The sequence below is a fragment of the Hyla sarda genome, chromosome 3 (assembly GCF_029499605.1).
Source record: "Hyla sarda isolate aHylSar1 chromosome 3, aHylSar1.hap1, whole genome shotgun sequence".
Lineage (NCBI taxonomy): Eukaryota > Metazoa > Chordata > Amphibia > Anura > Hylidae > Hyla > Hyla sarda.
Genome location: NC_079191.1, coordinates 27,944,784 through 27,968,823, shown reverse-complemented (window position 1 = coordinate 27,968,823; position 24,040 = coordinate 27,944,784). Strand labels below are relative to the sequence as shown.

Sequence of the window (24,040 nt, the reverse complement as noted above, 5' to 3'; positions counted from 1 at the left end):
TTTAGTATCATCTGCAAAGATTGCTACTTTACTATTCAACCCCTCTACAAGGTCATTAATGAATATATTAAATATTACAGGACCCAAGACTGACCCCTGTGGTCCCCACTAGTAACAGTCACCCAATTAGAATAAGTACCATTAATAACCACCCTCTGTTTCCTATCACTGAGCCAGGTACTTATCCACTTGTACACATTTCCCCCCCATCCAAGCATCTTCATTTTATGCACTAACCTTTGATGTGGCACCGTATCAAATGCTTTGGAAAAATCCAAAAATAAGACATCCAGCGATTGCCCCAGGTCCAGTCTGGAGCTCACCTCCTCATAAAAGCTGATCAGATTAGTTTGACAGGACCAATCTCTCGTAAAGCCATGCTGATATGGAGTCATACATTTATTTTTATCAAGATGGCATGATGCTGCCACCACCATCTTTCACTGTGGGGATGATGTTCTTTGGGTGATGTGATGTGTTTGGTTTGTGCCAGACATAGTGTTTTCTTTGATGGCTGAAAAGTAAAATTTTAGTCTCATCAGACCAGAGCACCTTCCTCCATACATTTTTGGAGTCTTCCACATGCCTTTCGCAAACTCAAAATGTGCCTTTTTGTTTTTAGCTGAAAGTAATGGCTTCCTTCTGGCCACTCTACCATAAAGCCCAACTCTATGGAGCGTATGGCTTATTGTCGTCCAATGTACATATACTCCAGTCTCTTCTGTGGAACTCTGCAGCTCCTCCAGGGTTACCTTACGTCTCTGTGTTGCCTCTCTGATTAATGCTCTCCTTGCTGGTCCGTGAGTTTTGGTGGGCGGCCGTCTCTTGGCAGGTTTGCTGTTGTGCCATGTTCTGTCCACTTGGTTATGATAGATTTGATGGTGCTCCTGGGTATCAAAGATTTGGATATTTTTTTAAAACATAACCCTGACTTGTACTTCTCAACTATATTGTCCCTTACTTGTTTGGAGAGTTCCTTGGTCTTCATGGCAGTATTTGGTTACTGATGCCTCTTGCTTAGGTGTTGTCGCCTCTGGGGACTTTCAAAAAAGGTGTGTATATGTAATGACAGATCATGTGACACTTAGATTGCACACAGGTGGATATCATTTCACTAATTATGTGATTTCTGAAGGTAATTGGTTGCACTGGAGTTTTTATGGGCTTCCTAACAAAGGGGGTGAAAACATATGCACATGCCAATTTTCTGTTTTCTATTTCTAAACAATAGTTTTATTTCTATATATTTATCTCATTTCACTTCACAAACAGACTATTGTGTTTTGATCCATCACATAACATTCAGATTAACAAAACCTTGAACTTAAGGCTGAAATGTACCAAAATATGAAAAAAGTCAGGGGGGGGGGACACATCGGCAACTCACCAGATTTCAGCAAGAAGTATCATCTTTATTGAAGCATACTCACATACACATATTGATCGGAAGAGGGTAGTGGGGGGATAGTGGTAGACGACCGAGCTCTGTTTCGCACGACTTGCGTGCTTCCTCCGGCCATATGAATTCCTACCTGTGCACAGTATATATACAGGTGAGTGCAAATTATCTGCCTATCACGTCACTTAATGGGGAATCACGTGTCTATGTGACGTGGGGGCAGATAGGCGTGATTAAAATTTAGAAGCATGCTGTTAACTCTGTCCTGTCATTCAACCCAATATTGCCTGTTGCGTTAGTCTTTATGATCCATAATGTTTCTATACGCAATAATTTTTGGTCTATACGTTCATATTTATTATTATAAACTTTTTCCAGACCTAAAAAATGCAGGACTTCTGGGTTGCCGTTGTGCTTTTCTTTTACATGGGACTGCAAACGTGCTGCTCCTGGTTTACCTGTGGGTATAGCATACATATGCTCTCTAATTCGCACTTGTAATTGGCGTTGTGTTTGTCCAATGTAAAAGAAGCCGCAAGGGCACAAAATGGCATCTATTACATTCTTAGTGCGGCATGTAATAAGATCTTGTATCAAATGTTGTACTGGTCCTAGTCTCACACTCTTAGATTCCCAGCTGTATTTACACTGGTTGCAGTTCCTGCATTTATAATTTCCTTTAGGTGTTAGACCTTAAAGCCATGTCTCTTTTTTTGTAGCTGTTTTCTTTTTCTTGTTTTTATTAATAGTCTCCCCTATAGTCAAATATTTCTATATGTAATACGAGGGTTTTGACTGTGCTACATCTTTTAGATCCTCGTCAGCTTCTAATAGGAACCAGTTTCTTCTGATCGCTTGCTCTATTTTGGAATTCATGGGTGAGTTCTGAAATACAAATGTAAACCTTTATCTTCCTGTTCCACTTGTATTCCATAATTTTTTCCCTTTAACCCCTTAAGGACCCTTGACGTATGCATACGTCTCCGCACTCTGGGCTTTAAGGACCCATGACGTATGAGTACGTCATGGCGTTTTCCGGTCCCTGCCGCGCGCCATGTAGGCCCCCCATATCGGCGATCGTCGCAAATCGCGAGGGAAATCACCCCTGCGGTCTGCGGCGATACCGGGCTGATCGGGTCTCTGGGACCCGATCGCCCGGTAATTTTGCATTATTCCGGTTGTCACAGACAGCCAGGACCATGCTGAAGTATAGGAGCGAGGTGGCAAGCCTGCCACCTCCTCCTATCCCCTGCGATTTCTCGGTTAGCTAACCGACCAATCACAGGGGGGGGAGCGGTTACTTCCTCCCGCCCTGCCCGGCCCCTGGAAGTCCAGAGAGAACGGAGGATGACCGGAGGATGCGGCGGGGGATGGGGGAGTGCTGGGGACCGGCCCCGGTACTTACCTTGTCCCTTAAGACCCGGATCCCGGCAGCGGAGACGGCGGCAGCGGTGACAGGTGAGTGGATCTTCGGCGGCGGTGCGGGACCTTTGCAGCAGTCCAGACCGCCGCAAAGCGATCTGGACTGCCCCATCTGGTCCCCTTACACTACAACTCCCAGCATGCCTAGACAGCCCTTGGCATCCGGGCATGCTGGGAGTTGCAGTTTTGCAACATCTGGAGGTCCGCAGTTTTGGGACCACTGTGCCCTTCCAGATGTTGCAAAACTACACATCCTCAGCATGCCCTTACTGTCCAGGCATGCTGGGAGTTTTAGTTCTGTGACATCTGGCCCTTCAGATGTTGCAGAACTATAACTCGCAGCATGCCTGGACAGTTTTGGCATACTGGGAGTTGTAGTTTTGCAACATCTGGAAGGGAACAGATTGGGAACCACTGTATTAGTCGTCTGCAAACTGTAGTCCTTCAGATGTTGCAAAACTACAACTCCAAGCATGCTGGAAATAATAGTTCGGCAACATCTGACTCTAAAGATGTTGCCGAACTACTACTTTCAGCATGCCTGAGAATGTTTGGGAGTTGTGGATTTGCAACAACTGGAGGCGCACTGGTTGGGAAACATTGTCTGTTTCCAAACTCAGTGTTTCCCAACCCCGGTGCCTCCAGCTGTTGCAAAACTAAAACTACCAGCATGCACTGATAGACTGTGCATGCTGGGAGTGGTAGTTTTGCAACAGCTGGAGGTACCCCCCCAGCAAATTTTGCGCGGTAGCTCAAACTCGCAGCGGAAAATTCGCTGTAATCCCCCGCCCGTGTGACTGTACCCTAAACACATTACACTACACTAACACAAAATAAAATAAAAAGTAAAAAACACTACATATACCCCTACACAGCCCCCCTCCCCAATAAAAATGGAAAACATCCGGTACGCCACTGTTTCCAAAATGGAGCCTCCAGCTGTTGCAAAACAACAACTCCCAGTATTGCCGGACCGCCGTTGACTGTCCAAGCATGCTGGGAGTTTTGCAACAGCTGGAGGCACCCTGTTTGGGAATCACTGGCATAGAATACCCCTATGTCCACCCCTATGCAAATCCCTAATTCAGGCCTCAAATGCACATGGCGCTCTCACTTCGGAGCCCTGTCGTATTTCAAGGCAACAGTTTAGGGCCACATATGGGGTATCGCCGTACTCGGGAGAAATTGCCTAACAAATTTTGGGGGGCTTTTTCTCCTTTCACCCCTCACGAAAAGGTGAAGTTGGGGTCTACACCAGCATGTTAGAGTAAAAAAATAATTTTTTTACACTAACATGCTGGTGTTGCCCTATACTTTTCATTTTGACAAGAGGTAAAAGGGAAGAAAGCCCCCCAAAATTTGTAATGCAGTTTCTCCCGACTACGGAGATACCCCATATGTGGGCGCAAAGTTCTCTGGGGGCGCACAACAAGGCCCAGAAGGGAGAGTGCACCATGTACATTTGAGGTGATTTGCACAGGGGTGGCTGATTGTTACAGCGGTTTTGACAAATGCCAAAAATAAAAAATAAAAACACATGTGACCCCATATCGGAAACTACACCCCTCACGGAATGTAATGAGGAGTGCAGTGAGGATTTACACCCCACTGGTGTCTGACAGATCTTTGGAACAGTGGGCTGTGCAAATTAAAAATTTTGTACAGCCCACTGTTCCAAAGATCTGACAGACACCAGTGGGGGGTAAATGCTCACTGTACCCCTTGTTACATTCCTCAAGTTTTTTTTACCTATGCAAAAGTCGCGAAACCCCTGTGGGGTATTAAGGCTCACTTTATTCCTTGTTACGTTCCTCAAGGGGTCTAGTTTCCAAAATGGTAGGCCATGTGGGTATTTTTTGCTGTGCTGCACCATAGGGGCTTCCTAAATGCGACATGCCCCCAGAGTAAAATTTGCTCTCAAAAAGCCAAAATATGACTCCTTCTCTTCTGAGCATTGTAGCTTGCCTGTAGTGCACTTCAGGTCAACTTATGGGGTACCTCCATACTCAGGAGAGATGGGGTTACAAATTTTGGGGGGGTATTTTCTGCTATTAACCCTTGCAAAAAATTGAATTTTGGGGGAAACACACATTTTAGTGAAATAATGTAAACATTTTTTTACATATGCAAAAGTCGTGAAACACCTGTGGGGTATTAAGGCTCACTTTATTTCTTGTTACGTTCCCCAAGGGGTCTAGTTTCCAAAATGGTATGCCATGTGGTTTTTGTTTGCTGTTCTGGCACCATAGGGGCTTCCTAAATGCAACATGCCCCCCAAAAACCATTTCAGAAAAACGTACTCTCCAAAATCCCCTTGTCGCTCCTTCCCTTCTGAGCCCTCTACTGCACCTGCCGAACACTTTACATAGACATATGAGGTATGTGCTTACTCGAGAGGAATTGGGTTACAAATATAAGTATACATTTTCTCATTTTACCCCTTGTAAAAATTCAAAAATTGGGTCTACAAGAACATGCGAGTGTAAAAAATGAAGATTGTGAATTTTCTCCTTCACTTTGCTGCTATTCCTGTGAAACACCTAAAGGGTTAAAATGCTGACTGAATGTCATTTTGAATACTTTGGGGGTGTAGTTTTTATAATGGGGTAATTTGTGGGGTATTTCTAATATGAAGACCCTTCAAATCTACTTCAAAACTGAACTGGTCCCTGAAAAATTGTGAGTTTGTGAAATTTGTGGAAAATTGGAAAATTGCTGCTGAACTTTGAAGCCCTCTGATGTCTTCCAAAAGTAAAAACTCATCAATTTTATGATGCAAACATAAAGTAGACATATTGTATATGTGAATAAAAAAAATTATTTGGAATATCCATTTTCCTTACAAGCAGAGAGCTTCAAAGTTAGAAAAATGCTAAATTTTTAGATTTTTCATCAAATTTTGGAATTTTTCACCAAAATGTGAAAAGGATTCTTAGTACTGTAGACGTATGAATTTTCAAAAAACCCTAAGAACAGATTTGCATAAGTACAGGAGACCGGGGTACCCATCGGGGTCCCAGTCTCCTGCTTATACCACTGTTCTCCTGATAGAAAGGTATTATTATTGAGAACGAATGCAAGACCTTCTGTAATGAACTCTATCAATTCTTCTGATGTATTGGCATATTGTAAGGTACTCTTGATAGCCTGCACACCCGCACCATGTGGAATGCGGGTGTACAGACTAGTGACATCAATCGAGCATAAACTATAATGTTACTCCATTTGCATTTCCTCCATAATCTGGAGAAGATGTTTAGTGTCTTTGACATAGGACATCAACGAGGTCTGTAGGGGGCTCAGAATCCAATCAAGATACTGTGCCAAAAACTTGGTCGCTGAGCCGATCACGGCTACGATCGGTCTACCTGGGGGTCGGCTCAGCGACTTAAGTACTTTGGGAAGGTAGTGCCATCGCGCAGTTTTAACATTTTCAGGTAATAACCTTTCTGCATTCTTTTTAGATATCACATTTTTGCTAACATATTTATGTAAAAAAGATTTAAGTTTTTTGACAATGTTAAAAGTGGGATCTGCTGACAAAGGGGTGTAGGTAGTCGCATCGGCTAATTGCCTAGCTGCTTCTTCCTTGTATTATTTTGTGTATTGTACTACAACACTGCCCCCCTTGTCAGCACGTACCACTGTCAGGTCATCCCTTTCTCCTAATTCTTTCAATGCTTGTAACTCTGAGGCTGTGAGATTAGAAACTGCATTAGGATAAATGGTGGCTTTTCTTAAATATATTAAAACATACCATAGGTATGTAGACATTATCATTGTCACCTGGACAGGCACAGAGATATTGTTTGAACAGTTTATCCAATATTTAAACAATAATTCTGTGAACATGCATTTTACTAGCCAATATGGAGGTAAGAAATTGGAATTTCTAGACTTGAGATTAATAAATGAGAAGGGATCCATAATTACAGAAAATTACAGAAAGGAAGCAGCTAGGAACACTTTGCTACATTACAACAGTTCTCACAAGCAAACAGTGAAACATAATATTCCATATGGACAGTTTATTCGTCTCAAACGTAATAACAGCAATAACAACACATACATAAAACAGGCTAATGAATTAGAAAGAAGACTTAAAGAACAAGCTTATCCAGACAGAATAATTAAATGTGGCAGAGAGAGAGCAGAAAAAATAGATAGGAAAGATCTACTTAAAGAGAAAAAATTATGGAATACAAGTGGAACAGGAAGATAAAGGTTTACATTTGTATTTCAGAACTCACCCATGAATTCCAAAATAGAGCAAGCGATCAGAAGAAACTGGTTCCTATTAGAAGCTGACGAGGATCTAAAAGATGTAGCACAAACAAAACCCTGTATTACATATAGAAAGGATTTGACTATAGGGGAGACTATTAATAAAAACAATAAAAAGAAAACAGCTATAAAAAAAGAGACATGGCTTGAAGGTGTAACACCTAAAGGAAATTATAAATGCAGGAACTGCAACCAGTGTAAATACAGCTGGAAATCTAAGAGTGTGAGACTAGGACCAGTACAACATTTGATACAAGATCTTATTACATGCCGCACTAAGAATGTAATAGATGCCATTTTGTGCCCTTGCGGCTTCTTTTTCATTGGACAAACACAACGCCAATTACAAGTGCGAATTAGAGAGCATATGTATGCTATACCCACAGGTAAACCAGGAGCAGCACGTTTGCTGTCCCATGTAAAAGAAAAGCACAACGGCAACCCAGAAGTCCTGCGTTTTTGTAGGTCTGGAAAAAGTTTATAATAATAAATATGAACGTATAGACCAAAAATTATTGCGTATAGAAACATTATGGATCATAAAGACTAACGCAACAGGCAATATTGGGTTGAATGACAGGACAGAGTTAACAGCATGCTTCTAAATTTTAATCACGCCTATCTGCCCCCACGTCACATAGACACGTGATTCCCCGTTCAGTGACGTGATAGGCAGATAATTTGCACTCACCTGTATATATACTGTGCACAGGTAGGAATTAGTATGGCCGGAGGAAGCACGCAAGTCGTGCGAAACAGAGCTTGGTCGTCTACCACTGTCCCCCCACTACCCTCTTCCGATCAATATGTGTATGTGAGTATGCTTCAATAAAGATGATACTTCTTGCTGAAATCTGGTGAGTTGCCGATGTTTCTTCTTTCTCTGCATGAACGTATATGAATATAACTATTTACATCAGAGCACCGCTACCAGCACCTTTGCTACATCTATATCCAGCACTTGTTCCGAGATCCATCGCTTAACGCAGTGCCGCATTACCGCTTGTTATGAACAGTACCCTACACAACTTTTCAAACAGATACTACATTTCTTGAAAGACCAATCAAACAGACAGAACAGACAAAGGAAAACATGGTAGTATGGGGTAAGGTTATAGAGGTAAATATCAAATAAAGACATAGAAGTAAAAGCTAATAAGAAAAAAAGAAGAAAATCCATTCCTGAAAGGCAACTGATTCTCTATATGTCACCCATACAGACCATCATGTATTATAGCATACAGATACTTCATACTTGACCAAACCGCCCAAAGTTCAAGTTCTGGCCTAAATAAATTTTTTAGCAAAGTTAGAACCAAACTCGGGTTGGACAATTTCGGTTCCCTCATCTATAGTCTTTTATGGTAATTTCCATAAATGTGTCCATTTTTACCTTTTGTTGCAGTATGCTATGGTTGTCACAAGATGACAGCAAGATGAAAAAAGTGATTTCTTTAAGCAAATTTGTTAAAGGTAGACTAGTTCTCTAGGATTGTGGGGTTATAAGAACCATATATGAATACAGAGTAATAAATTAAACGTGAGTACAAAAATAGTATTTATGATGTATTGTGATTATACAGAGTGGGCCATTTATATAGATACACCTTAATAAAATGGGAATGGTTGGTGATATTAACTGTTTGTGGCACATTAGTATATGTGAGGGGGAAACTTTTCAAGATGGGTGGTGACCATGTCGGCCATTTTGAAGTAGGACATTTTGAATCCAATTTTTGTTTTTTCAATAGGAAAAGGGTCGTGTGACACATCAAAATTATTGGGAATTTCACAAGAAAAACAATGATGTGCTTGGTTTTAACGTAACTTTATTCTTTCATGAGTTATTTACAAGTTTCTGATCACTTATAAAATGTCTTGAATGTGCTGCCCATTGTGTTGGATTGTCAATGCAACCCTCTTCTCCCACTTTTCACACACTGATAGCAACACCGCAGGAGAAATGCTAGCACAGCCTTCCAGTATCCGTATACACTGCTATATACTACTATATACACCGCAGGAGAGATGCTAGCACAGGCTTCCAGTATCTGTAGTTTCAGGTGCTGCAGAATGGGCAAAACAAAAATTGGGACAGGACCCTCAGTTTATGCAGAATATTTTGTTCAGCGATGAGACAAACTTTTATGTGAATGGTGAAGTTAACAAACAAAACCACTGCTATTGGTCTGACACTAACCCACATTGGATAGATCCCTCCAAGACTGTTGGAACACAAAAATTGATGGTATGGTGTGGTATATAGGGTACAAAGCTAGCGGGGCCATTCTTTATCAATGGAAACCTCAAGGCCACTGGATATGCGAAATTTCAACATGATGATGTGTTTCCCTCTTTATGCACTGAAGCTGGCACGTTCCCTGAGTTTTTCCAGCAAGATGGTGCACTACCACATTATGAGCACACAGGTCTGAGCATTCCTAGATGAACAGTTTCCTGGAAAGTGGATTGGTTGAATGGCCCCCAAGGTCTCCCAATCTGACCCCCATAGACTTTTATCTTTGGGGTCATCTGAAGGCAATTGTTTATGCTGTGAAGATACGAGATGTGTAGCACCTGAAACTACGGATACTGGAAGCCTGTGCTAGCATTTCTCCTGCGGTGTATATAGTAGTATATAGCAATGTATACGGATACTGGAAGCCTGTGCTAGCATTTCTCCTGCGGTGTTTCTATCAGTGTGTGAAGAGTGGGAGAAGAGGGTTGCATTGACAATCCAACACAATGGGCAGCACATTGAAAACATTTTATAAGAGGTCGGAAACTTGTAAATAACTCATTAAAGAATAAAGTTACGTTAAAACCAAGCACATCATTGTTTTTCTTGTGAAATCCCAATAAGTTTGATGTGTCACATGACCCAAAAGTTGGCTTCAAAATGGCCGCCATGGTCACCACCCATCTTGAAAAGTTTCCCCCCTCACATATACTAATGTGCCACAAACAGGAAGGAAATATCACCAACCATTCCCCTTTTATTAAGGTGTATCCATATAAATGGCCCACCCTGTATATTAATACAACTATAATGGGAAATTAATATACAATTGGTATAGGTCACAGCAAAAAGTATGCAGACTCCCAATTTCAAAAAAGGCTGTGGTCTTTATTTAGGTCATCAGCAATGCAACGTTTCGGCTATAGTGTAGCCTTTGTCAAGCATGATGCACGATGCTTGACAAAGGCTACACTATAGCCGAAACGTTGCATTGCTGATGACCTAAATAAAGACCACAGCCTTTTTTGAAATTGGGAGTCTGCATACTTTTTGCTGTGACCTATACCAATTGGATGTTCTATATCTGGACTGGTTATCCGGATGGTCACGGGCATAAGAGCAGGGACTAGTGCTGTCTTCCTCCTTGGACGGGAAATTAATATAGATATAATGGGGAAAAAAAAGGTATAACAGAATAAAAACAAAAATGAAGAAAATAAAAAAATTTAAGGATAAAAGTTAAATAGGTAAAAAATGAAGAAAAAAAAGGGTAATGAATCTGTGTAGTGGGAATGTAGATAGGAATAGAAAATGGTACAGATGAAGATGTGTTTCACTTATTTTGGGCTAGAAGAATTGTCTACCTTTAAATGGGTACTCCAATGCAAAACATCTTATCCCCTATCAAAAGGATAGGGGATAAGATGTTAGATCGCAGGGGGCCCGCTGCTGGGGTCCCCCCCCCCTATCTCCAGGCCGTCTGCAGCGGCTTCCGGAACACGGAAGCGTGGAGCTTCCGTGTTTGTGACGTCACGCCCTGCCCCCTCCATGGGAGGGGGCGTGACAGCTAGTACGTAGCCGTTTCGCCTCCTCCCAGATACTTGTATGGAGGGGGTATGGCAGCTGCAGTCACCAGTCATCTGGCACGGAGCGGAGTTCGCTCCGTGCACAGATGACCGGGGTGCCGGTTTGGCAATCACGGGGGTCCCCAGCGGCGGGATTCCCCCAATCTAACATCTTATCCCCCATCCGTTTGATAGGGGATAAGATGTTTTGCGCCAGAGTACCCCTTTAGCTCGTCATTATTTCCTCTAATTTTGTGCTAAAAGGTCACATGCTAGACTAAGATTCTCAGATAAAAAAATCTAATAGATTACACCAGCTTCCCATATACATTGTAGATTTTATTTCTTTATTATTATTTATTTATTAACTCCATAATACTACTATAGGAGACAGCACCAATTGGGCCACTGAGGGATCAGTTTAAAAAAAAAAGCCCATAATCCAAGAAACTGGAATGTAACTTTTTTGAAAAAATTCTGAACCAATCCTATCAAAAATGAAGTCCAGCACTCGCTTCATTTACGTAAGGTATAAAAATTGTATTAATTATATTTCAGGACAGATAAAACGGTTGCATAAGCGATGTGTTTTCATTGAGGGTTGATCAAAACGTGAAAGAGGTTGGTTTAGAGGCCTGTGGAAAATGAAAGAAGCAATCTGATTGGTTGCTATGGGCAACTGTACCACTCTTCCTCTGCACAGGTTTTGATAAATCTCCCCCTATGTGTTCTTTTAAGTTCAATATAAAGTCACACTGTGTTGCACCTCGGTTTTGTAATTTGGGGGAGCCCCCCACTCGGTTTTCATATAATATATTTTTGTACCTTCATTATGTTCTCAGGAGTCATTTTTGCTTACGATGAAAACTGGAAAATGATGAGACGGTTCACTCTGTCAACACTAAGAGATTTTGGAATGGGGAAAGGAGCTATTGAAAACAAGATTTCTGAAGAAAGTGATTTTCTAGTAAAGAGGATCAGATCCTACAAAGGTTGGTGAATGGTTCTGTCATACTTTGTTGTGTGTGTTGCTTCTTGAATTGAAATTACAATCGCTATAAATATTAGTGGTAATTAACAGGGTACTCCGCTGCTCAGCGTTTGGGACAAACTGTTCCGAACGCTGGAGCCGGCACCCGGAGCTTGTGACGTTATAGCTCCGCCCCCTCATGCCATCCCACCCCGCCCCACCCATCAATGCAAGTCTATGGGAGGGGGTGTGACAGCAGTCATGAGGGGATGGGGATATGACGTTACGAGCTCCCGGCGACGGCTCCAGCATTCGGAACAGTTTGTTCCAAATGCTGAGCAGCGGAGTACCCCTTTAATGTTGGACTAGAGTACAAGAAGCCCACCAGAGGAGGTGATTCAGGAGATCAATCATACAGCCTAAATCCACCCTTCACGTAGCTTGGGGACCTTTTCAGGATCTGCTCAATGGTCACATTTTGATGGGGTTGTCTTCTACTAGACGTTATGGGCCCTGTTATGACTAGATTTTGGTCATGTAAGTACCTATGGCCACTAGACAATCATCAGGTCCTCTGGTCTACTAGTCTAACCTTGTTAGTATTACATTCAAGATTCATTTTAGTGGCTAGTACTACCGTATTGCCTTATGGAACTGTTTTTTTTCACTTTATCTGCCAAGGACCACCTGCGCAGGATGTTTGTATGTTCTCCTTGTTCAGAATTAGCAAAAAAATAAATATGCCTTCAACTGAATAAGGATGAGATCCCGGCCTGATCCAGGAATATTTTTAGGTGGCTTTTTATGATCATATCATTCAATAATTCATTAGTGACATCCAGTTGGGGAAGGGATTCATGTAAGAGTTTTCTTATAGTGATGATAAGTTAACAAACAAATATGACCAATCCTGCACCCCAAGTGCAAATATAAATTTTTATTAAAGGGTTTTTTTTTCTCAGTAAACTCATCTTTTTCCTTATGATCCATTCATTTCCACATATAGTCCACAAAAAGTTGACAAAAAATTTGTGAACAATGCACATCTTCCCTTTAAAAATGATAGGGTGTGTATTACATTCATTTTCTTGTTTCTACTGGCACCAAATACACTTGTACAATAGCCTTCAAAGGATTTGTGGAATATACTATGACCCTTGGATTGTCTTCTCATTGTATTTCCAGGGGAGCCCTTTGATAACATAAGGATAATAAATGCCGCAGTAGCCAACATAATAGTCTCCATCTTACTGAGTAATCGATTCGATTATGAGGATCCTACACTATTAAGGCTGTTGAAGATTGTTAATGAAAACGTCCAATTGATTGGAGGCCCGGGGGCCATGGTGAGCAGCTCAACTCCATATTATATTTAAAGGGGTCTTAAAGAAGCACTCTGGGATTTGTTTACTTTTATAGTGCAGCATAAGCTATTATAAGAGAGTAAGGAAGAGGTTCTTATGTATGTCTTTTGCTTACTTGTTTTATCTGATGTGGCAGGCTTGCAATTCCATCACTGAACTGTTTTCCCAATGCTGCGTACATTTGCTATAAACCCTTTGGTTTTGCAGAGAGAGAGAGAGAGGGGGCGAACTCTAATTTAAAGGAGTAGTGCAGTGAAATATAACTTATACCCTATCCAAAGGATAGAGGATAAGTTATAGATAACGGGGGTCTGACCACTGGGACCCCCGCAATCTCCAGAACAAGGCCCGCGCAGGAAGCCGAGGTCGACACGCCCTTCCATGTATCTCTATGGGATACATGGAGGGGGCATGTTGGTCACCGCTACGTGTGGAGGGTCAGCACGCCCCCTTCCAGCAAACTGCCGGGGTCCCGTTCAGGAGATTGCGGGGGTCCCAGCGGTCAGACCCCCCCCCCCTGCAATCTATAGCTTATCCCCCTATCATTTGGATGCAGGACAAGTTATGTTTCACTACATAATTCCTTATATATAAGATAAGAACACGAACAGTTCATAGTATTTAGAATATTGGGAAAATAAGATGGGCCAAAGGGTTCTTATGTGCCGACACATTTTATGTTTCTGTAAGTGTCGGTTCAGATCATGGGCAGTTTTTACCTATGATTTGACCTATAATTACAATTATGGTGTTTTATGAGGAGATAAGTCTTAAGGCTGTGTTTGATTTTTTTTACTGCATTTTAGCAGTTTTTAAACATTTTAAATTTTTAAAATCACAGTAAAATTTACATTTTATATGTGATTTGCACAATTATGGTAAAAGAAGACCATATTTTCCATGATTGTTGGAGAATCACTGCGAAAACCAGAAAAAATACAGCAACTTACTAATATCATGTTATAAGCTGTGTTCTTTCCCTTTTTACTGGTGATGTGACATCACAGGCACTAAATGCAAAGCTCCCGTCCATCCATCCCCCTCTTCTCCTGTCAGCATGGTAGAAGACCAGTGATGTGTGAGGGGGAGGTAGTATTATTGCTCATTCGATTTATGACTCATTAGATAAGGCAGCAGGGAGTCTCTCAGTTACAGTATTTTCCATCAAAACAGGCTACACTGCTGAGCAGTAATACCAGCTCCCTCCTTCATATCATTGGTCTCAGCCCATGCTGACTGGAGGGGAGTTGAGGAGGAGCAATTAAAATTCTCTGCATTCAGAGTCGGTGACATGACATCACAGGTTACAAAGAAAATAGCACTGGTGACATGGTAGATCCTTGCACTATAGCTAATAATATAATATTAGTAAGTTGTTTTATTATACTTTTTGACACCATACACAGGGTGTTTATTTTGTTTGATAGCCTCATTAACATGCACATGCCAGACATACCTTTCTTAGTAGAATTGGTTGCTTTATTTTCTTTTTTCTATAGTCCAGGAGTCTCAGAAAGAGGTGGCCAAGGATAATTCATTTATAGGTGTTCTACATCTATTCTATGTTTTTTTCCCACCTGCAGCTTTATAATGCATTTCCATCTGTCATGAGATGGTGCTCGAGAGTCCAAAGAACTGTGGCCAAGAATGTGGATGAAATGCATGCGTTTATTCGGGAAACCTTCACCAACCAGAGGAAAAATTTGGATGTAAATGACCAAAGGAATCTTATCGACTCATTTCTAGTGAAACAACAAGAGGTACTGAAAATTATACCGATATAGTGTAGTTGAGTTTGTATTTTAGCCCAGTAGGGGACCTCATCATGTGTTATAAGATCTTTACATAGGGCTTCAGGTAAACTTACATTTTCTTAAAGGGAATCTGTCAGCTATATTTGCTGCTAATAGCTGCAGACATGGATGGATACATTTTATCCAATGATGTTGAGTATAAAGGAAACTGCACCTTTCCTGGAGATGATGGTGGGGCCAAACTGGGAGGTGAGGGTGAGCGAGGAAGTGTGGGTGGCTATGGCACTAATGCAGCTTTTCTCCACTTCTATAAGTTTGGAGACCATCATCAGCTCCAGAAATGCAACAGTGTCTGCAGAAGACTAATTCCCTTTACAGGGTCTAATTTATTTTCCCCATAAGAAAGCACCAGTTTTATAAATAACACCAGGGGTGGACATATCGCCTGTGCAGTTGGTTCAGCTGCACAGGGGCCCAGCATGTGAGGTGGCCTGCCGCCCTTTCCAGGGCCGACCCTACCATGTGACCTGGTGGGACCATTGGATTCAGCCGGCACTTTTTACGGGCGGCACTTTGCTGCGCCCCTTTTCTTTTTTATCCCTAGTAGGTTCATGGTTAGACCAAACCTGCCGCTGCGCCGCCGCTGCTCACTGTTCTAAAACGGCCTCGGCGCATAACAGCGCAGCTAGCACTTTAGACAGTGAGTCTGCAGCCAGCCGACCCGGGTCTGATGAGGGACGTCGCACAAGTGACATCACTCGTTAGGCCACCACCCGAGAGGAGAAGCTCTGTGCAGGCCAGATAAGTGTGTCTGTGTGTTTGTCTCTGTGTGTGTGTGTGTGTATGTGTCTCTGTGTGTGTCTGTGTGAGTGTGACTGTGTGTGCCTGTCTGTGTGTTGGGGGGGCTATGCTACCTAATGTGGGGAAACTGCTACCTAATGTGGGGAAACTGCTACCAAATGTAGGGAATCTATGCCACCTATTGTGGGGAAACGGCTACCTAATGTGGGGAAACTGCTACCGAGTGTGGGGAATCTATGCTACCTAATGTGGGGAAACTGCTACCTAATATGGGGAATCTATGTTACATAATGTGGGAAAACTATGCTATCTAATGTGGGGAATCTATGCTACCTAATGTGGGGAAAATATGCTACCTAATGTGGGGAAACTATGCTACCTAATGTGGGGAAACTGCTACCTAATGTCATGGAGAGCAGCGTAGCAGAAGAGTTAAGTTTTATTCATTTTTAGTCTCATCTGAGGTCTGATGGGACTGTCTGTCACTGTCTCAGAGCATAAAAATGGGGGGTCTGAATGAGCTCCAGCATAATAAAAAATTAACTGATATTAGGGGGTGTCCCCCTGAGCAACTGAAATAGGTTTGGCCCCCCTGAGCAAGTGACATATGGAGTCTACCTGAGTAAGTGACATATGGGGTAAACCTGAATAATTGACATATGAAGGGGGGGTTCCTGAACAATTGACGTATGATAGGGGGGCGGGCACATTCTTTGCACAGGGGCCCTCTCCTGTTTGTGTCCACCAATGAATAGTAAGAAGGGGGTTTTGGTATACAGTACATATAACAAATCTGACATTGGGATTAAAGAATTAGAGTACGTTCTTCTACGAGAAAGAAGAAGATGACAACAGCGGGGACTGGAAGTCTTGAGTCGTGGCAGCAGTGGGGGAGCGGGGAGGTGAGTGTGCAGGCTTTTTTATTTACAGTGCACCGAGAAGCATATAACAAAATGTATTTTTCCCCAGGAAAAAACCTTCAAAGAATATTTCGATTTTTGATATTTTTTACTTTTTTAAAGCTCTGTTCACATCTACATACTTTCTAGAAATAAGAGCTAGAAATAGATTGATGCTTTTTATATTATATTTTTTTCATTTTCATATTTCAGGAAAAACCAAATCCTGAATTATTCTTTACCAATGAAAACCTAACAATGCTTGTTACAGATCTCTTTGCCGCTGGCATGGAGACAACTTCAACCACTCTCAGATGGGGTCTTTTGCTGATGATGAAGTATCCAAATATCCAAAGTAAGAGACCTGCTTATATGCATTTTACTGTTTAAAAAATAGTAATGAATAATATTGATAACTATTATATATATATATATATATATATATATATATATATATATTTATATATTTATTACACAATATGATTGACCAAGGTATGATTGACCCAGTTATTCTGACACTTCTATGTCTCTATTCACTGTACACACAGAGGAGGAGCTCCTGCACTTCTATATCTCTATACACTGTACACAGAGGAGGAGATCCTGCACTTCTATGTCTTTACCCACTGTACACAGAGAGAAGGAGATCCTGTACTTGTATGTCTCTATACATTGTACACAAAGAGGAGAAGATCTTGCACTTCTATATCTCCATACACTGTACACAGAGGAGGGGATCCTGCACTTCTATGTCTCTATATACTGTACACAGAGGAGGAGATCCTGCACTTCTTTGTCTCTATACACTGTACACACAGATGAGGAGATCCTGCATTTCTATGTCTCTATACACTGTACACACAGATGAGGAGATCCTGCACTTCTATGTCTCTATACACTGTACACAGAGGAAGAGATCCTGCACTTCTATGTCCCTATACACTGTACACACAGAGGAGGAGATCCTGCACTTCTATGTATCTATACACTGTACACACAGAAGAGGAGATCCAGAACTTCTATGTCTCTATACACTGTACACGCAGAGGAGTAGATCCTGCACTTCTGTGTCTTTATACACTGTACACACAGAGGAGGAGATCCTGCACTTCTATGTCTCTATACACTGTACACACAGAGGAGGAGATCCTGCACTTCTGTATCTCTAAACACTGTACACACAGAGGAGGAGATCCTGTACTTCCATGTCTCTATACACTGTACACACAGAGGAGGAGATTCTGCACTTCTATATATCTATACTGTACACTGTAAACACAGAGGAGGAGATCCTGCACTTCTATATCTCTATACACTGTACACACAGAGGAGGAGATCCTGCACTTCTATGTCTTTATACACTTGTGGTGTCCCAGTACCGCATTCTATACGGTACTTGTTTATTTATGGGTCCCCATAGCCAGAGTCCCTAGGACCTAGGATAATTATAATGGGAGGCTTCCCATCCAGTGGGCTGAAGAACAAGAAGATGCCTTTCAAGCCCTGAAGTATCTCCTCACAGAACCCCTCATATTGGCGTATCCTCATTACAGCCTGCCGTTCCGTTTATACACAGACGCTAGCTTTGAAGGTCTGGGGGTGGTCTTATCTCGAGTGCAAGATGGCAAGGAGAGGGGGATTGCCTATGCCAGCCGGCATCTTCGAGATGCTGAGAAGAATGATGCTAACTACAGCTCCTTCAAGCTGGAACACATAGCCCTGGTTTGGGCTGTTACTGAGAAGTTTAAAGACTATCTGGCTGCTACTCCCTTCACGGTCTACACTGATAACAACCCCTTGGCCCATTTGAACACTGCCAAGTTGGGAGCTCTTGAACAGCGTTGGGCCTCTCGGTTGGCCAACTATGACTTTAACATCAAGTACCGCAGCGGAAAAACCAATGTCAATGCGGATGTACTTTCTCGCATGGCCCCGGGAGAAGCACCTCCTGCTGGGTGGGAAGATGTAGAAATGCCTCCCTTCTACCGAAGGTTCGTGAGCCAGAATGCTCTAACTGCCCAGGCCAGTGACTGACCTGAATCTCCCAAGGTCTCTGAAGATCTGTCTACCTGGAAGACACTTCAGGATGAGAGCAGAGTTATCGGGGACCTCCTCGACTATTGCCTCCACAAGAAAGTGCCTACTCGGGTGCGCAAGGCCCATGGAGACTTCGAATTGAAGCGGCTGTGGTGGCAGAGAAACCGCCTGTCCCTGCACAAGTGGTTGGTCTACCAAAATTCCCTGGACCCAGTCTCTGGAGACCGCATATACCAGATTGTGGTTCCCAGGAGGGATGCAGCCATGGTTCTGAATGCTTATCATGACCAATCTGGACACTTCGGGGTCCATAAGACGGAGATCACAGTCAGAAGAAGATTCTACTGGATTGGGATGCGGGGAGGCATCCAGAAATGGTGTGCCGAGTGCTCCATGTGCAACGTGATAAAGAACCCTCGGAGGGACGCAAGAGCCCCTTTGCATCCCATCTGTACAGAAAGACCGAATCAAATTGTTGCCTTGGACCATGTGAAGCTGGCCCCCACTCGATCAGGCTATTGTCATGCCCTAACAATGGTGGATCATTACTCCAAGTGGTTGGTCGTGGTCCCCATCAAGGATCTTACTGCCAAAACTGCTGCTCAACTCTTCTATCGGCATTGGATCCAACCGTTGGGGTGTCCCGAGTCAGTCCTCACGGATCGGGGAATCGCCTTTGAAGCCCAGTTGTTCCAGGAACTTTGCCGGCTGCATGATTGCAAGAAGCTCCGGACAACAACCTACCATCCCCAAGGGAATGGACTCAGTGAGAGGATCAATCAAGTGTTCATCCAGATGCTCAGAGCAGCCTCGGTCTCGAAGCACGAAGAGTGGCCTCAGCTGCTGCCAGAACTTCTGGAAATCTACAACACTGTTCACTGCTCTACGGGGTATACGCCCTTTTTCTTGATGATGGGCCGACACGGCCAATTGCCAAAGGATCGAACCTTTGGGCTACAGGCACCTTTCAACAATTCTCCTCAGGTTTCCCAAGGTTGGGTGTCAGAGCACCGACGAAGAATTGAGGAAGCCAAGGACATCATTGAGAAGAAAATGGGTGAAGTTCATGAGCGCCAGCAGAAAGACTATAATCGACATGCTTCGGCTCAGCCCTTGCAGCTTGGAGATAAGGTGTGGCTCAGAAAATTTCCTAGAGCCCATAAATTGGGAAACGGAGCCATACACCATCACTGCAGTTCCTTACCCTGAAACGGACGTGTATGAGATACAAAAAGATGGATTCGAGTCACAGGTGGTTCACCGGAATAGGATAAAAGTGTGCCGGAAAGAAGATATGCTTGGCCCATCTCCTCCTACTCCTTCTGATCCTCCTGCTACTTCTACTCCACCTCCAACAAGGCCTGTGAGAGAGTATGTGCCGGGTGAAGGAATTCATCCCACTATGGACGTTCCTTTGTTCCCATCTCAGCAGCCCACCATGTATTGGGGCATATCATTCCCAGCTCCATCCAGTCAGCCAACACTGGTCACACCCACCAGTCAGTTGCCAGTAGCTGTTGCCCCATGTCAACCACCATTGGTCGCTACACCCAACCTCAGTCCTGCTCCAGTGACTGCTCCGGACATTGAAGCCACTCCTCCATTTGTCTTAAGAGAACCCCTCAGTTCTACCGAAGAAGTTGCTCCTGTTTCCAGCCCTTCAGCTGGTCCCTCGGGGACTGAAGTTCTTGAAGAATCCTCAAGTGTAGGAACTCCTGATGACTCGGAGGTGGTGTTGCGGTGGTCTCAAAGGACTACACAGGGCAAATTACCCATCAGGTACCAGGATTAACATTTAGTACCTGCACACATAGTACCTTTAATAACCCACTTCAATGCTCTGCCGATCACTTTTCAGTACCCTAGATTACTCACTTAATGTACTACCTCAAAATTTATCTAGTACATAAATCAAATAAATATCTCACTTCAGAAAACACTTAAGGAATTGTAGCATATTTATACCCAATTCCTGCCACTGTTAGGTACACTTCTTCTCTTCTTTATTCATTGCCTGTGTGAGATGCTCTGCCTGACCAGTAGATGCTCTTGCTAATACGGAAAATAAACACATAATTCTTAGAATAACCTGGATAGGTTGTTTTGAAAGTGCTTTAGGGGTAAGTAGCGTGTAGTTGATAGACCCTAGTAGCCCCCCTTACAGTGACCTAGCTTCCGGCTAGCCAGTATACCTTTCGTGTACCAACTAACAGGTAACTTAATGTTTGGCATATAGAATGTGTGACATAATACAAATGTCTAGTCAGCTTGATGCAAAAGGTAAATAGAGCTGAACTAATGTTTAGCTAGCCTTATGTACAGAAGTCTGTGCTAATGTTCAGTTTTAGCCTCATCAAAATGTATAGAAAGCTAATAAAAATGTCTTAGGCAGGTATCTAATTGTCTAGAGCGACCTAATTGCCTAGTAAGCTTCAAAATGTATCATAAGTTTTATAGAGTTGAACAAGAAGCTAGAAACTAAAGGATAGATAGCTTTCTTTAAATGTCTAGATAGTATTTAAATGTCTAGATAGTATTCAAATATCTAGATAGCATCAAAATGTGTTTAGTCTACTTAGGATGTATAGCAAATGTACAAATCATCCTGTTCTATAGCATCCTGTTCTAGTCCTAGTGCCTCTGTCTCAGGGGACAGATGTAGAGGCCGACTTATCTTTAGTAAGGGGGTTTTTGGTGTCCCAGTACCGCATTCTATACGGTACTTGTTTATTTATGGGTCCCCATAGCCAGAGTCCCTAGGACTTAGGGATCCCTGTCAGCCAGTCTACCCCTAGTCGCCTCTATTCTAGTGTATCAATCTCTAATTTATGCATGGGTTAATGTAAATAGGATAGAATTTGTAAATAAATGGTTAATTACCTGTTTCCATGGCGTCGCAGGGCCTTCGGATCATGTGATGCATTCCAAGCCTCACTATGGATGCGTTCCAGGCCTCACTTTGGTATTTCTAGCCTCGTTTTGGTTTTATTATGTGTATAGGACCTGGATAGAAAGTCATATGATCACCCAGAAGCCTGTGTGACGGTGAGTGACAGCTGACCTTGGACCTATCAAATTAGGCCCCGCCCCCTGTCCATATAAGGGACACGGCGGCCATTTTACCTCTTTGTTCCTGGGTTGCCAAGCGAGCAACATCTCTCTATAGAACCTGCGCTGCTAAAAAAAAACGTGAGTTAGGCACAAGCCTCGCAGCAACGGCCGATCCTTAGCAAATATAGAGTGTATCAATCCCCAAACACTCTGCGGGACCACTGGACCTAATCTACACCTAAATACGGACGGATCCACACACCAATTACATTGATTCTATTAACCTGAAAAAGACGCAAGGTCCGCAGCAACTGTCAGTCATTGAAGTCCATAGAAGTGTAGAATTGTATTGCAGAGACTGTTACTGTATTCTGAATGTATTGCAAGTTCAAGAGTAAAGGTTACTTCAGTTCAAGTTTAACTCCAGTGTGGATCTTCAGTCATTACCTGCATACGCCTGTTGTTTCTGGGAAGGGCGGCGATAGCCCAAAACTATACCTCAGTAATACCAGCCCTTACCCTGGCGTCATGAATGACAGGGTTAATATTAACCCCTCATATACCGATACCATGCCACCACCACCATACACCCGCCCAAGGGCTACCACACACTGTACACACAGAGGAGGAGATCCTGCACTTATATTTCTATATACAATGTACACACAGAGGAGGAGATCCTGCACTTCTATATCTATATACACTGAACCCACAGAGGAGGAGATCCTGCACTTCTATGTCTATATACACTGTATACAGAGGAGGAGATCCTGCACTTCTATGTCTATGTACACTGAACACACAGAGGAGGAGATCCTGCACTTCTATGTCTATATACACTGTATACAGAGGAGGAGATCCTGCCCTTCTATGTCTATGTACACTGTACACAGAGGAGGAGATCCTGCACTTCTATGTCTCTATACAGTGTACACACAGAGGAGGAGATCCTGCACTTTTATATCTCTATACACTGTACACACAGAGGAGGAGATCCTACACTTCTATGTTTCTATACACTGTACACACATTAGATCCTGCACTTCTATGTCTCTGTGCACAGCCTATATATCAGCAGATGAAGTAGGAGCAGTCTAAACTGTGCATAAAGCGCTCGGTGAGAAGTCTTACAATGTTTTCTGTTCTGCCTCTTTCTGTCTCGCTGCAGCTTATGTATATTCATAGGCAATTCCCCTACCATCTTCCTCCTCCCCAACCTTCCATTGGCTTGTACACCGAGTGTACAAGGACAGAGACAGAGGACACATATTGTCTGATTTTAAGAGTGGGATACATTTTGATGGAGAGAAGGAAACAAAACTTGATTACAGAAGAGAAAGTACTGTTTCTGTATAATATGATATATTACAAAGTTTCCTATAGCTTGAAATATTGATCTATGCAAAGTTTATTGAAATGACAGGTACGCTTTGAAATAAGTGATAAATAAATTGTATACATAATGTCATCAAATTCCTCAATATTACATTACATATTGGTTATATTTTTGCTGTAAATAGGGAAGGTCCAAAGTGAGATTGAGAAAGTTATTGGGTCAGCTGAGCCTCAAGTGAGTCATCGTAAAGATATGCCCTATACCGACGCCGTCATCCATGAGATTCAACGTTTTGGAAACATTGTTCCAACCAACTTGCCACATGCAACAACTCAAGACGTTAACTTCAGAGGATATCTCCTGCCCAAAGTAGGTTAAAAAAAAAAAACTAAATACAAATATTGAAGCTTAGTCTTAATAGTTGTAATGGTTGTAATGTAGGGAAGTGCAATGTCACCGATAGCACCTGGAGAACAGGATGAATGGTTGAGAGGTTGGCTCTTTGATTGCTAAAAATAACAGCCACAAAACTCCAATCACACAGATCAGGAATGGGAATTAGAGAACATAAAGAATCAGAAACAATGATAAAGCAGGGTTGGGTTTGTGGTACTGTACTGGTGCTATGGAGGGTAGTCAAATAATCCAAGGAACTGGTGACGCCGATGAGTTTTGGCATGCAATACAGAAGCACTGGTTTGGGTAGCCAGGCAATCCATCACTGACACAGCTTCCAAACAAAGTACCTATAAACTTCTATAGGCATATACTTCTCATTGTGTTTCAAAGAGTATATGTCGCTTCATGTAGCCACAATATGATGGGATAGACCCATTGTACAGCTCATACATAAGTATATTGTTCCATGCACATAGAAAGGCCAGAAATGTATTCTTCTCAGCTCCGTGTACTTAAGAGT

At 42.6% G+C, this 24,040-nt stretch overlaps 2 protein-coding genes across 7 annotated transcripts in view; one reads left to right on the top strand and one right to left on the bottom strand.

The window, feature by feature from the left end:
• The window catches only part of LOC130361218 (cytochrome P450 2K1-like), a 221,263-nt gene that overhangs the window by 17,293 nt on the left and 179,930 nt on the right, over positions 1–24,040 (top strand). Inside the window, exons 4-5 of the mRNA XM_056563949.1 lie at positions 11,752–11,901; positions 13,065–13,225. Coding sequence (XP_056419924.1) covers positions 11,752–11,901; positions 13,065–13,225 — 311 coding nt within the window. The remainder of the gene's footprint in view (positions 1–11,751; positions 11,902–13,064; positions 13,226–24,040) is intronic.
• Positions 1–24,040, bottom strand: part of LOC130361225 (serine/threonine-protein kinase SBK1-like) — a 613,716-nt gene that overhangs the window by 494,714 nt on the left and 94,962 nt on the right. The gene's annotated exons all lie outside the window — the stretch shown is intronic.